Source organism: Taudactylus pleione, unplaced genomic scaffold, assembly GCF_031769625.1.
Source record: "Taudactylus pleione unplaced genomic scaffold, aTauple2 ptg000201l, whole genome shotgun sequence".
NCBI lineage: Eukaryota > Metazoa > Chordata > Amphibia > Anura > Myobatrachidae > Taudactylus > Taudactylus pleione.
This window is the reverse complement of record NW_028284603.1, coordinates 37,002,445-37,018,365: the sequence shown is the minus strand read 5'-3', so window position 1 is coordinate 37,018,365 and position 15,921 is coordinate 37,002,445. Positions and strand designations below refer to the sequence as shown.

The 15,921-nt window shown below is 43.6% G+C and overlaps 1 protein-coding gene across 2 annotated transcripts in view; it reads right to left on the bottom strand.

Annotated features, from left to right (window-relative positions):
* The window catches only part of EFEMP1 (EGF-like fibulin extracellular matrix protein 1), a 114,529-nt gene that overhangs the window by 11,850 nt on the left and 86,758 nt on the right, over positions 1 to 15,921 (bottom strand). For both annotated transcript variants that reach the window (XM_088477325.1, XM_088477326.1), the window contains 3 exons: positions 15,609 to 15,731; positions 10,436 to 10,555; positions 3,922 to 4,041 (listed from right to left, as the gene is read on the bottom strand). In XM_088477325.1, the coding sequence (XP_088333451.1) occupies positions 3,922 to 4,041; positions 10,436 to 10,555; positions 15,609 to 15,731 (363 nt within the window). The remainder of the gene's footprint in view (positions 1 to 3,921; positions 4,042 to 10,435; positions 10,556 to 15,608; positions 15,732 to 15,921) is intronic.

The window sequence follows — 15,921 nt, the reverse complement described above, 5'->3', positions numbered from 1 at the left end:
TAGATAAAGGGATCACCTTGTATTAGTGAATGGGAGAAAGAGGCTTGTCCACCCAATGGGCATGTATGTATAAGGTGCATATAGGGGAGATAGAATCCCCTTTATATCACGACTACCTTACAGTTATTGTGCAAATGACCCTGTAAGAGCTATGCAACAATTAACATATATTAAATTGCTAAGATATTGTATTGTTCTAGTGATTAACACCACTCTAATCCATATCCCAGCTGCCATGCATAGAACCTTTTATCCTGCCTCAGCATTGCGCCTACTATACGGCAGTCCTGACCCAGAGTAAGCAAACAGGATGGATTAGCCAGATTAACCAGCACAACCGTGCTGCAATAGTTATTCACATTTCCCAGAAACAGCAGCAATACCCTCCTACATCTGGTGACACATGTTGATACATAGTTGACACTCTGAGTTAGTGAGTGCCTGGTGTAGCCAATCAGTCCCAGTTAAAGGGGCCAGTCATGGTATGTGAGCAGAACCCCAAACACTGATAACCCAAAGCTGCTGTAATTAAACAAGGGGGCTTATACTTCAGGTTTAGACAAATACTAGGTGTAGTCATGACAATAAACTGATACCATTTTAGGGGCACTGTTTTACTCTTCTATGTACTATTTTTATGTGTCCATTGCATCCGAACTCTTCATAACGTTGTATGGTCTCATTCCATTCCTCTCCTCTACACTTTAGTGTATTAATTCTTAATTTCTCTACATTATAACATGCTGGCCGGGTGCTTGTGCCTATGCTGTGATGTCACACAGAAGGGGATGGGGCCACCAGCACCAGGAAGGGCAGCACTGCCGGAGTGTCCTGAGGACGCTTCGAACGGCTGCACAGACTGCAGGATGTGCAGCTACAATACTGGCTGCAGGGTTCCATTTCAGGCACTCTGCTAATCAGTAGCAAGGGCCATGGGACAGCGATGGTGCCATCACACACCCCTAGTTATGGCCCTGCTAGCATTTATCTAAAACATTCCATCTTTAGATATGCTCAGGAAAAGCCAATTAGATGGGGACATTGCCTGGGACAAAAAAAATAAGCTCCCACCTTAAGTAGATATTTGGTATGGGTTACCGGTGGGCAATAAGTGGACCCTCCATCTGTTAAACTACAAATCCCACAATGCCTTACACCAGTTTTAGCATGGCAAATAGCAAAACTGGCAGGGCATGCTAGGATGTGTAGTTTTACAACAGTTGGGGGGACGCTCATTGTCCACCCCTAGAGTTACAGGCAGGCCCAAATGATTTGAAAATATTCCTAAATTCCATAATTCCTATAGTACTTGCAAAAATTACCGGTATGAAGCTCACAGTAAACTAAAAGTATTGAACTTAAAAAAATTATTTAAACTGCAAAAATTGTAAAAATTTTTTCCAAAAGCCTAATGTCCAGGCCAGAGAAATGATTATTATCTCTATACATGGCTTAAATGTCACATGTGTTATCTGTTGAAATAAAATAAACTGGAAACGCAAATTTGTTTACCTCTAAATCCTTTTTTGTTTAGTCCCTAATGAGATGCAACTTTAGCTGAAACGCCTCGGCAATTCAATTTCTGATAAGCATGATTCAACACAGTTTGTTTCAAATGTGGAAATGTTTACACATCAAAAAATGACTTTTAATCTGCCAATTGGCTGTGCATTGTGCATATATAAAGTATATTTTTTGCAACACCATAATAACTGGCAGCCCTACAATATATGATGAGCTTCTACATTTCTGTCTGTTTCAATACCCAAATGAAAGCTTTTCTTTTTGATATTTAAAGATGTTTAACCACTTAGCTGGCTAATATTATTTCCAAATACTGCTCAGAAATTGTCTTTCTTTTGTTAAAGATTGAGTTCGGTCAAAAACATCTACGTATTTATAAACTTATCCAAAACAATAAAAAAAAATGAATAATAATTTTTTTAAACACGTAACATTAATATTGATTTTAATATCGATTCATGATGTATCAGGCCATCGATGATCGGATCATCATCGTGACATTGTGGCTTTACACTTTTGCGTAGGCTGCTACTGTCTGCAGATGTCGGGGATACACTGGGGAGGCTGAGGACTGCTGGATTTACATTTCCTCGACAGCTGCACCTCTCTGCAGCTGCCAGATCGGAGGTCATGCCATGCTGCCCAATCAGCTTCTAAAACGGACAAGTGGTGATGTTGCCCATAGCAACCAATCAGATTCTGTGCATCATATTCTAGAATGCAATAGAGAAATGATAGCTAGAATCTGAGTGGTTGATATGGGTAACTTCACCACTTGTCTGTTTTAGAAGCTTTAGTAAATCTACCCCTGGGGGAGGGTGCAGGGATGCATAGGGACCAGGAAGTCCCTCTGCAATTGGCAGCTGCTGAAGGATAATCTGCCAGCAGTTGCTCAGAGTACGTTTCTGATTGGTCGCATTGTTTGTGACCATGTCTGGAATCGTGCAGTCTGGTGTGGTCGCAAACGATGAGACCACGCCAGGCAAGTGGTTATCTCTAGTCATACTGTGAGAAACAATAAATCAGTGTTAAATTATTTTATCTATTTTGACTTTTTCTGGAAATGCTACCCTTGCAAATTAGTACTCCACAGTGTTGATGGAGGACATAATTTGGGGGAGGACACTGGAAAGGACAGTGAAACAACACAATTTTAGGGCAGTAAACTTAAAAGAATCAAATGGAAAACAAAACGTATATTTTCTCAAGCCCAATATTGCAGGTGAGCAGATTAGGACAGGGTACATGGCCACGTCACGGAGGGGGGAAATGCTTGGTCATGGAGGGGTCGTGTTTCAGAGATAGGCTGCCCCTTATCCCTCTGGCACTCTCCTATACTGCCTTCACTACGGCACGCTATTGTTCAAGCAATCGAGATAGCTCCCCAACTACCTGCCAATTGGGACAGTGCTACCCCTAATTGGATGGCATAACAGAGCCCTCAGTTTGGCACTGTCCCTCCCAAAGTTGGGGTGGTTGGGAGGTATGTTTTCATGCTGGTATTGTGCAAAGTGTTTTTTAGTTTTGTTTCAGATCTAATACTGAATAAAGTTACATTTATATATAGGGGTGAAACATGGATTTTCCAGGCCCCATCACAAAATTTGGGTGCATGTCTGGCAATGCAATTCTTCCCTGCTGGGCCCCAGCTGTTCTCCTGGGGCTTTAATGTACATGTGCCAGACCCAATCAAGTTCTGAAGTTCTGCTATTCTTATAATGTGTAGGCCCAGTGTGACTTGGAGGAATTCCTAATGAAAATGGGATAGTTGCAGTAGCTAATTGTTTTGCTTTTCTCATAAAAATTTTTTTTTGGTAAGGGAAAGTTTGGCTCTTACTGTGTTTTTTAAATGTATGTAAGCTAATTTTGAGTAGAAAGTGCATGTTGGACTACAGACCTACGACTAGGGTAGGGGAATTATTGTATGCACATACTGCTATGTCTTGAGTTCAAAGAAAAAGCATAAAACTGCAGCTCCAGAACTGATATGAAGATAATTTGAAAACAGAAAATTCTATAAAAAATCTCATACTGCATTTGGGTGTGCAATTGTATGGGTTTCTCCATCAGAATTTGGCAGTAAGTATTCTTTGTGGAATCCTTTCTATTATTTTTCTTCTGGACTTCTCCATTATTATACCCCATCCACACAACAGAACAGAATGAGCCACAGTATATTTATAGACTATAAAGGCAGCAAAATGTAGAATGACAAATTTACAAATGCATTGTCGAATTGCCATTGTGCGGAATGGAGAAACAAAAGAGGAACTTTATTTTAAACATGTTTAAATAAAAATGAACATTTTGTATTTTTTATTTTTGAAATGTCATATAAATAAAAAACATTTGTTCATAGTAAAAACACAAATAAATTGCATTTGTGAATTTATTTACCTTCGCAATTGATTCTGTCTCTGCTCATTTCATACCCTGGATTGCACTGACACATATAAGAACCGATCATATTGTAGCATTCTTGTGCACAAGGACTGTTGGTATTACATTCGTCAATATCTGTGGAGTCAAATATTCTTCTGAATATTAATGAAAATAACATATGTATAAATAAATAACTCTTTACCATACACTTCCAAATGTAAAAAAAAACATGTTTTATAAATCACACACACGCACATATATATATATATATATATATATATATATATATATAGATATATATTTATATATATATATATATATATATATATATATACAGCCATGGCCAAAAGTGTTGAGAATGACTCAAGTATTGGTTTTCACAAATCTGCTGCTTTAGTTTTTATGTTGGCAATTTGCATATATTCCACAATGTCATGATGAGTGATCAGATGAATTGCAATTAATTGCAAAATCCCTCTTTGCCCTGACAATGAACTTAGGGCCTGATTCAGAGTTGGGAATAGAGAGAGAGATAGCACTTAACTGTGTACCTGAGCAAACCATGTTGCAATGCAAGGGGTGTAAATACATACATTTTTTTGCATGTAGTGTAAATACTGGCTGCTTTTGCATGTAGTTCACAAAGGGCTCTATTTATTAACATTATTTTTACTAAAATAAAGTGAAAAAAGGGTGTTTTCACACCCTTTTCACATTATTTTAGTTTCACCTACAGTTACTATAGGGCAATTGGAGTAGAATTCGTAAAATTCTATTCCAACCCTAAGTATCACTTATTTTTAGTAAGCAGATCGTATTTCCCATAATTATATGTGATCTGACCAAAGTTACTAAAAATAAATTGTAAAAAATACCGGGGAAATCCCTGTGATAATAACGCCACCTGGAGGTGGCGTTATCCAGGGTCTCCCCCGGTTACCGGGCTCCTACTCTGCTCTAAAAGGCAGAGCAGAGCCTGGAGCTGGTCCCAGTGATCAGCTGTGTGGTCTAAACAGACCACACGCTGATACAGTGCAAAAAAAGTAAAAAGTAAAGAAAAATATTCACTTACCTGACTCTAGGGACCGGTGATGAATCCCCTCCGGTCAGCTGGTCTCCTATGCTGCACTGTGGCCTGGTCATCAGGTGATCGGGTCCCAGTGCAGTATGGGATATCAGCTGACCGGAGGCATCACCGGAACACCGATGACTGCAGGTAAGTGCTATTAAGGGAGGAAGAGTCGCGGGGGGGGGGCTGTTTTGCGACTGTGGGGGGCGTGGCTTAGTATCAGGGGCAGGGTTTAGCACCGGGGGGTAACAGCGGCGGCTGGTCGGCACATGCGCAGGGCACTAGTCATTCTTTTGCGAAAATATCATGACTAGAGTGCGGAGGGGATTCGCAGGGACAGAGCTTTCTCGCAAGCTCTGTCCCTGCAAGGGATCTGTAGTAAATCCCTGTGATATTGCCTGAATTCGCAATGCGAATTTAGTCGGTAATATCACACTACAATCTGCATTACAAATGCGGATTGTAGTAAATAGAGCCCAAATACTGCACAGCTTTATTATTACACTGCACTTTAGATGTCAGTTTGGACACCTCCCTCCCAAATCTAAATCTCTCTGCATATTTTAAATCTGCCCCACCTGCAGTGCAGCATGGTTTCACCAAGATGATCAGTTGAGAGATCTCTCTCTATTCCCAACTCTGAATCAGGCCCTTAATCCCAAAAACAACATTTCCACTGCATTTCAGCCCTTCCATAAAAGGACCAGCTGACATCATGTCAGGTGAGAGTGTTAGAGTTAGAATAACAGACTGGAAGCTTTAAAAAGAGGGTGGAGCTTGAAATCATTGTTATCCCTCTGCTAACCATGGTTATCTGCAAGGAAACACATGCACATATCATTGCGTTGCACAAAAAGGGCTTCACAGACAAGAATATTGCTGCTAGTAAGATTGCACCTAAATCAACCATTTATCGGATCATCAAGAACTTCAAGGAGAGAGGTTCAATAGTTGTGAAGAAGGCTTCAGGGTGCCCAAGAATGTCCAGCAAGCGCCAGTTGATTGAGCTGCGGGATCGGGGCACCACCAGTGCAGAGCTTGCTGAGGAATGGCAGCAGGCAGGTGTGAGTGCATCATCACGCACAGTAAGGCAAAAACTTTTGGAGGATGGCCTGGTGTCAAGAAGGGCAGCAAAAAAGCCACTTCCCTCCAGGAAAAACATCTGGGACAGACTGATATTCTGCAAAAGGTACAGGGTTTGGATTGCTGAGGACTGGGGTAAGGTTATTTTCTCTGATGAATCCCCTTTCAGATTGTTTGGGGCATCTGGAAAAACGCTTGTCCGGACAGTGGCAAATGCAGGATTTCCAGAGGGGGGTTTCCAAATGCTTAATTTTAGAGTGAGTGTGGCCAGTCAATGAAAAGGGCAGAATTAGTACTTAACCAGCTTTAATAACCGTCATACAAAGTGTATTGTGTGTAATAATTCCAGCATATACAGGACCAGTGATCACAGTAATTAGCCATTAGATGCACCAGCAGGCCATCCTGCCTGAGCTGAACGTATTTATTTTAGATGTGGGCACCATTCCAGAGCATGGGAGCAACTCCAGGAGTCTGGGGGGGAGCAAAATAACCTAGCACTGCCCTGGACATACTGTATATGTACATACTGGGCTCTATAGCAGTGCATCTCTAACTGTGCATGTTTTCCAGATCTTCTATTTGGTGCACAGGTTATTTATTACTGGTTGACACGTGTTAAAAGATCCACAGGTGGTGCTAATTATTTCATTTGTGATACTGAGCAGAGCCGGATTTAGACCTCATGGGGCCCTAGGCAAGATACCAGTTTGGAGCCCCCCTCCCTCAAACAATCCATAGCACTTTATTTGCGTTCCTGATTCATGCAAAGCATCCCTACCCTAATCCTGACCCTAACTCAACCCTAAGCTCAAACCTGACCATAACCATTCCCTCTAACCCTAATACCCTAACCGCTAAACCCTACACCATCCCTAATACCCTAACTCAAACACCTAATCTGACCCTAATACCCTAACCCAAACTGATACACCAACCCTAATACCTTATCCCTAATACTATAACCCCAACTAAACCTAATACCCTAAGGTTTTACTCCTCATCATCCATTAAATACAACACAGAAGCCTGAGGAGTGCTAAGGATTAGTAGGTAGCTGCGAGGTGGCATCTGCAGTGGGGGCTGTGGTGTGACCATGCCCAGTATTGTGTGTAACTGTGCTCAGCTGAGTGCAATGATGGGGATGAGTCATCACCATTACACTCCCCCCCCCTTTTTTTTAAAAGTACACTATAGGATTTATTTTTTGTTGGTATTTGGGGAGTGGACAGGACTGCATTATAGTACAAGTATATTACAAGTACCTAACATGAAAATACCGTCATCCTGGATTGATGTACTAATAATATCATGATCATCATATGTATATTACTATATGCTTGTAATATAAGGCAGTCCTGTCCACCTCCCAGATCCCACCTACCAAAAAAATAAATCCTACATAAGTCAATCTATATTAGAGTAGTTTAGAGAGCACACTAGTTTACCTACCTGTCTGGCTACTGTGATTCCCTGAGATTCGGATCCTTGGTCAATGTCTCACTCAGCCACACTCTGCAGCTCTTCCTCTGCCTGTCCCTCTGCTCCTTGCTGGGTGCCACCGATGTGCACTGCTGGTGGCAAGCTGAAGGCCTGGCAGTCAGTAGCAGAGGCTGCTGTGCTGGGGGTGGGCTGGAGCTGGATGGGGCTGGTCAGAGGACCCGTTAACCCTCCTCCTCCCTCTTATGCACAGTCACTCTGTGACAGTGCAGAAAGCAGCGCCGCAGCGGGACTCTGATTATAAGCGGGTCCTCGTGACATCATGACATCACGCGGTACTCGCACAGTGCTCCTGTGGGAGCATTTTAACTGGACAGATTTCTTGGGGAAAAGGAGCCTGTCTAGGGCCCTGCGAGTCAAAAGGGGCCCATCCACGGGCCCCTTGGGACTCGCGGGGCCCTAGGTGAGCGCCTAGGTTGCCTTGTGGGAAATCCGGGCCTGATACTGAGAAGAATATGCAGCACTAATAACAATCTATTATATTACTATTTCTATTGCGGTCATAGTGTGGGCTGGGGAGGGAGGTTTCCAGGCAGACGGAAACCCCCCCTGTTTGCCTATGCCGGAGTCCTGTGTCACGCCAATAGTAAAGCATCCTGAGACCATCCATGTGTGGGGTTGCTTCTCAGCCAAGGGAGTGGTCTCACTTTTTCCTAAGAACACAGCCATGAATAAAGAATGGTACCAAAACATTCTCCAAGAGCAACTTCTCCCAACCATCCAATGCCTGGTGATGAACAATGCCTTTTCCAGCATGATGGAGCACCTTGCCATAAGGAAAAAGTGATAACTAAGTGGCTCGGGGAACAAAACATCAACATTTTGGGTCCATGGCCAGGAAACTCCCCAGACCTTAATCCCATTAAGAACATGTGGTCAATCCTCAAGAGGCAGGTGGACAAACAAAAACCCACAAATTCTGACAAACTCCAAGCATTGATTAGGCAAGAATGGGCAACCAGTAGTCAGTATGTGGCCCAGAAGTTAATTGACAGCATGCCAGGGCAAATTGCAGAGGTCTTGAAAAAGAAGGCTCAACACTGCAAATATTGACTCTTTGCATAAACTAAATGTAACTGTCAATAAAAACCTTTAACACTTATGAAATGCTTGTAATTTTACTTCAGTATACCATAGTAACATCTGACAAAAAGGGCTAAAAGCACTGAAGCAGCAAACCTTGTGAAACCCAATACTTGTGTCATTCCCAAAACTTTTGTCCATGGCTGTATATTACATGCATGTGTGTACATGTACATTGAGATCTGAGTCATCAAAGGAGATATATATCCGTTCTTCGAGAAATTAAGCATCAAAGGGAATGTCCCCATTTGACTACTGTTTGACCTGCATCCTATGGGTGGGCCCTTTCCACTGGGACCCTGTATCCTCCTGCTGTGGTTGGAACTGCGCTGTGTATGTGAAGGCAGCCACAGCAGAGGAGTGTAAATTGATACAGTTCTATTCAATAGAACTGAATAAATAACTTATATTCTGCATAATATTAGAAAGATTGAGTTCCGTGGTCCAATATCTGCCCTTACATACACAAGTTCTATGTCTGGATGGCAAGTCAGGGGTAAACACAGGAATTCTAGAGGGAGGTTTCCAAAGGCTTGATTATAGAGCAAGTGTGGCCAGCCCATGGCTGAAGAAGGCAAATTAGCACTTAGCCAGCTATAGTCTGCCTCATACACAATGCAGTGAATATAACACTTCTGACAGTGCCAGCAATCATGTTAAGTCATTAGATGCGGCAGTAGGGCACAGGTGTGGATCATTAGGTCTACAATAAAAAAGGTAGACAATGTTTAGATAGACAATACAAGTTAGACAGTCAATAGGTCAACAGGGTCTGAAGGTTGACTAGTAAGAAGGTCGAAACAAATGGTCAACACAGAAATTGTAGACACATGTTTTTTTTTTTTTCCTAGCCGTAATCTTCACCTTAACCCTAACCCTAACCATTGGGGTAGGTGCTTGACCCTAACTGTCCCTTCTAGTGCCCAACCCTAAAAAACAAAACAAAAAACACGTGTTGAACATTTGTGCGTCGACATAATGGCACTGTCGACCTCTCCCTGTCGACCTTCTTACTAGTCAACCTTTAGTGTGTCGACCTTCAGACCTTGTCGACCTATTGCCTATCTAACTTGTATTGTATATCTAAACATTATCTACCTTTTTACTGTAGACCTAAAGACCGGATACCGTAGGGCACGCCACATGAATTGAGAGCTCTGGAACAAGTCCAGGAGTCTGGGGGAGCAGTAGATCTGACGTGGATAGTGTATGTTATACAGTATTAATAATTAACACTATAGATGGTCTATACAGTACACCCCTTAAAGTGCATGGTTCCCATATCTCCTAGTTGGTGCACAGGTGTATTCATTACTTGCTGGCACATGTTAAAAGATTTGCAGGTGGTGCATTGCTAATTATATAATTTGTGATACTGAGACCTGTAAAACAAGCAGCTATGGTAAAATTATAAGTAACTATACTATTACTATTGTGGTCATGGCATGGGCCAGGGAGGGGATGTTTCCAGGCAAATGGGGACACCCTCCTCTTTGTGTTTGCCTATGCAGGTAATCAGGCATTGGGTAGTATTTGAACATGAGTAGGTCATACATACATAGATATTTTCTAAAAGTGGGCACTCTATTTCATTTCCTAACTTGTAAGGTGTATTGGACCAACACTTAAGCATCAGGGTACTCCTGTGTGTCCTGTGAAATTAATGTGCAGCCTTTTGTAACGTTTGGGGTATGGGAAGATTAGTTTGCATATAGTACATATAATTATTTATTAATTCATACTTACCATACTCTTTCTGAACACATCCCTTTGAAACTAAACTGTAGCACTTACCTATGCAGCTGTAGTTATTGGGTGAAAGCTGAAAGCCAGGGCTGCAGTGGCAGTAGTATGAACCCAGTGTATTGACACAGTGATGTTGACAAAATGGAGTCACTGAGCATTCATCTATGTCTGTTTTATAGGATAAAGTATAAAAAAGGGAGAAAATATAATGTTTGTAATAAGGTAAAATCATTACATACGATGATCTCTAACATTTGCAAACTGTATATTTTCCAAAATACAATTTGGTCTGGTTTGAATTTATAATTGAAACAATAAATAACTAATTAAAAAATGTATTGACTTAATGAAAGGTTGTGGTTAATAGTTGAGAGCTACTATATATATATATATATATATATATATGATTGTAAGCTTGCGAGCAGGGCCTTCCTACCTCTATGTCTGTCTGTTACTAACCAGTTTTGTTCTATTAATGTTTCCAATTGTGAAATACAATCTAATATGTTGCATTATATAAGAAACTGTTAATACATAAGGGAAGCAATCGGGAAGCCGACTGCATATATAACAGGCAGCCGGCTTCCCGACTGTCTTATCCCGGCAAGGGTGAAATGCCGGGCGTCTAGATGTAGACGCCCGCATTTGCCCGACGCCGGGAGACCGGCGCCCGGCATCACGATCATAGTGATGCCGGGTGCCGCGAACGGACAGCCGCGGGGGGGAGGTTAGGTTTAGGGCTCCCGGGGGGGACTTAGGGTTAGGTACCCCCCCGGGAGGGTTAGGCTAGGGGGAGGGAGGGTTAGGGCTAGGCACCCCCGGGGGGGACTTAGGGTTAGGCACCCCCCCGGGGGACTTAGATTTAGGTAGCGGGGAAGGGGGTGGTTAGGGTTAGGCACTTAGAGGGGGGATTAGGGTTAGGCACTTGGGGGGGAAGTTAGGGTTAGGCACCCCTAAGGAGGGTTAGGGTTAGGGGGGTTAGGTTAGTGGATACTTACCTATCCACGATCGGGATTTCCAGCGCTGTCGGGCTTCTGCTGCGTCACACTCTGCTCCTGTCGGGCTGCCGCTGACGGGAATCGTGTATGGAATGGGTATTTCATGGTATGTATGGAATGGGTATTTCATACCCATTCCATACATATATATATAACATTACACATACATGCACAGAAGTGCCAAAAGTCATGGGGTGGATGCCTTGAATCATGTAGGACCCCATCTAGCCCAGCGAACCGCATTAACTCGATGTGGCACCAATTCCACAAGTGGACAGGAGACCGCTCGTGAGATGTTGGCCCATGCTGTCTGAATAGCTTCCCACTGCTCCCTGATATTTGTAGGTGCAGAATCTTGGGAGCGAATGTGCCTCTCCACCACATCCCATAAATGCTCGATTGGGTTCATGTTGGGTAAATGTGGTGGCCACACCATTCATCGTAACTCTCCAGAATGCTCCTCGAACCAATTCTGGACAACTCGGGACTGATGACACAAGGGGTCATTCAACTTGAATAGAATTGCAAATATACAAATGAAGCAGGAGGTATATGACACCCCCAGCTGCATTTGCGATCCCAGCACTGCGACCAAAGTCACAGATTGGGATCACCATCACAACCATGGTGTACGGTGCCAGGCCGCCAGCCAGCTGAGTAAGTCACATGGGTCCTGCGCATTTGCAGATTTCCAATAATCGGGAATCTGCGTTCAGCATTGCATGCTGAATCAGCCCCACAGTGCATTATCCTGCTGGAGTATTCCATCATTGTGAGGATACATGAAGTCCATGAAGGGCTGCAAATGATCATCAATAATGCAACATAGGGGTTATTGGTCAATGACATGTTCAGGTGGACCAGCGGACCCATCTCATGCCACGTGTACACACCACACCCCATTATGGAACCACCACCAGCCTGCATGTGCCCTGTTGACAACTGGGGTCCATAGCCTCATGGTGTCTGTGCCATATAATCACCCTGAAACAACTAGAAATGTGACTCTTTGTACCACGCCACATGTTTCCAGGATCCAATTTGAATTAGGATCCAGGATCCAATCAGCGATGGAAATGCGCCTGGTACCTCCTGTGTTGGATGTGAATTGAGCCAGTGTCGCTTGTATGTTACCATCGATAATTCTGGCCAGACGATTGCTGGTCATGAACATTAAGCACCCTTGGTCGGCCCCTGTGCTGTCCACAGTGGGTGGTAAGCCTTCCATGAGGTATTTCCAGTGCACACATGACACTGTAGATTGAGGAATGTTGAATGTCCACACAACTTCAGAAATGGAATGTCGGGCACCCATTATCATGCCCCATTCGAACTCTGATAATTGACATCACCTTACCATGAGCAGCTTAACCGGTACTGTGGCACTCCAGTATATAGTAGTTAGTGGCTGTGGTGCACTTTCAATAAGTAAAGCAGTGATCTCCAAAGAAAGGCACTCGTTGGACTTTAAAGAAACACATAATGGCAATATTAACTAGGTTCAGGGAAGGATTGGGAACTTAAAGTGGCCCTGGATAACATTCTCATAGTGACCAAATGAAGACACAGAAAGAAATAAAGGAACTCTGTGACCGGGGTTACTGGGGCTGCTTCTCTCTTCAAGCTTGCTGGGCAGATATGCAGCGCAGCAGCTGCTCCTAGTCAACAATCTAGTCTCATTCTCAGGCACCTGTTGATTGGTGGGCCTCTCTGTTAAAAGGCAGCCAGCCTAACTCCTCCCTGCCGGTTATAGCTTATTTCTTGTGTGTAAGACCCTGGTCCTTGTTCGTGGTAATGAAGAATCTCTGCCAGCCAGAATTTCTGCTTTGATCCCGCAAACCTTTTCCCTGGAGTTCCAGTCCTTGTCAGCACTGCAGTCGCTACCAGCTGCACAGCACCTTTGGAGCACATCTCCTGCGATATCTGAACTACTGTGTAAGCATCTACTGTTCCGAGCATAAGACCAGATTGCAACCTAAGTACCGGTGAGCGTGTTTACCTCTAAAGGCCCCCATACACGGTGCGATATGCACCTTGCGATGGGACTTGCAATCCGACGGCCGACATATCGGATGGTCCCCACACACAGAGCGATCGTGCGGCCGACCGCCCGTTATGCCGGCACTCCCCTCCCAGTAAGAACTGGAGGTGCGATGTACAACCCCAAGGGAGTGTGCACTGGCTGATATCATGCCCACACATGGTACAATATAGGAGCGATATCGTACCAATCCATCGGATCGGCTGCTATATCGCACTATGTATGGGGGCCTTAAGGGAACAACTGGGGGCTGTTATTGGCTTGAAGACTTCACCAGTGTGACTCTAGTCTTACACAAAGTGCTTCAGGTGATCATAACATCGAATCTGTATTCTTCTTTGAAATTAGTATGGAGCCGCCTTTGTATGTGGATTTTGCTTTTTGTCTGAATGTAGCTACATTTTGGCTTTTACTGTGAACAAGCTTTTTTTTTTTTCTTAAATAAAGTTAATGACACAACCAGAATGTGTGCAAATGTAGTTTGAGGTATAACAGACATTACTAGTGGCTGGAAACTTAGCCTAATTGCACAAATCTATCCATAGTCAGAAATGTACGCAATGCCAATGTTTGCGCAGTTTGAGTGATTATCAGTACTCTGAGTCGCACTGAGCATGTGTCAATTTTCAGAACTAATGCCGCTCACTGTGAGGATTTATTTGCATGTGTGCTTGACAGGCAGCGGCAACAGGGAGGCAGTGACTCAAATGCAGGAATGTCACGCTCATTTTCGGGGCGATTCCAAATGCAGTCAAAATGGTTCTAGTGTCTCAGCTCTCGCGCCCATTCTAGGGATACTCAGAAGTCCGATAATCGTATGGTCTGCGACCAAGCTGTGTCTTTGTACGCAGTCGATTGGCTTTGCAAAAGTCGCCAGTCGGCGTCTCATTACTAATCCTAGCAACTGCAACATTTGCATGCTTTCTCCTGTGTACAAATTTGCAGTTGTGTTGGCATTAGCGAACTGAATCAGGCCCATAGTCAGAGGACAGGCTTTCATGAGCTTTCCAACACAATCCCAGTTGTGATTGTTTTAAAATGGATTTGTTAGAATTCAAACCCCCTGATGCATTTGGATTAACTACGTTAATAGGATTGGACAGACCCAAGTGATTTACTCCACTATGCACCCAATAGGAAGCAATGTTTGCCATTTACAGACATGACACATTGGGCTCTATTTATTATCATTATTTTTACTAAAATAAAGTGAAAAAGAGTGTTTTCACACCCTTTTCACATTATTTTAGTTTCACCTAAGGTTACTACAGGGCAATTGGAGTAGAATTCGTAAAATTCTACTCCAACCCCTAAGTATCACTTATTTTTAGTAAGCAGATCGTATTTCCCATAATTGTAATGGGAAATGTGATCGGTGTGCAACTTACTAGAAATAAATTGTGAAAAAAATACCTGTGGAGGCCCTGTGATAATAACGCCACCTGGAGGTGGCGTTATCCAGGGTCTCCCCCGGTTACTGGACTCCTGCTCCTCTATAACGGGCAGAGCAGAGCCCGAAGCCATCCCCAGTGATCAGCTGTGTGGTCTAAACAGACCACACGCTGATACACTGCAAAAAAAAAATAGTAAAAAAAAAAATTAACTTACCTGAGTCCAGGGACCGGAGTTCGGGGCTCTGGTGATGTCTTCCCTCTGGTCAGCTGGTCTCCCATACTGCACTGCGGCCCGGTCATCAGGTGACCAGGTCCCAGTGCAGTATGGGATGTCAGCTGACCGGAGTCATGGAGGACATCACTAGAGCTCGGATCATGCAAGTAAGTGCAATTCAGGGAGGGGGGTTCAGGTGGGGGGGTCTGCGGGGCTTAGCGCCAGGAGGCGGGGCTTAGCACTGGGGGGGCGTAGCAGCGGCAGCCGGTCAGCGCATGCGTGGGCACTTGTCACTGTATTTTTTGGAAAAATACCGTGGTCAGGCTGCGGAGGGGATTCGCAGGGACAGAGCTTTATCGCAAGCTCTGTCCCTGCAAGGGATTTTTAGTAAATCCCTGTGATGTTATTGCCTGAATTCACAATGCGAATTCAGTCGGTAATATCACACTACAATCTGCATTCCCAAGTAGGGTATAAGACAACCATCCACATCCCATGGAAAAACCATTATGAGTGCTTAGCATTGCTATATTTGTAAAGAATAGATTTGAGCTAATACCACAGTAGTACTCACCGATACATAGTTCCCCACGTTTCTGATATCCTCTAGGACACAAGCAACTGAAAGATCCCCTCATATTGACGCACACTTGATCTTGTCTGCAATTGTGTGTTCCAGTGATACACTCATCCACGTCTGTCAGATGAATCAACACATAAATTAGAGCTGGCGGACACATTATGTGAGCAAGTCATTGTCATGTACTATTCTTATTAGAGCTTATGCTGAGTGTGAACGCATTTACATCCCAACGTATGATACAGATGAATGCAGGTCTGCACCAGTAGCATGGGCACCAGGTACATATCAGGTATACCCATTTTTA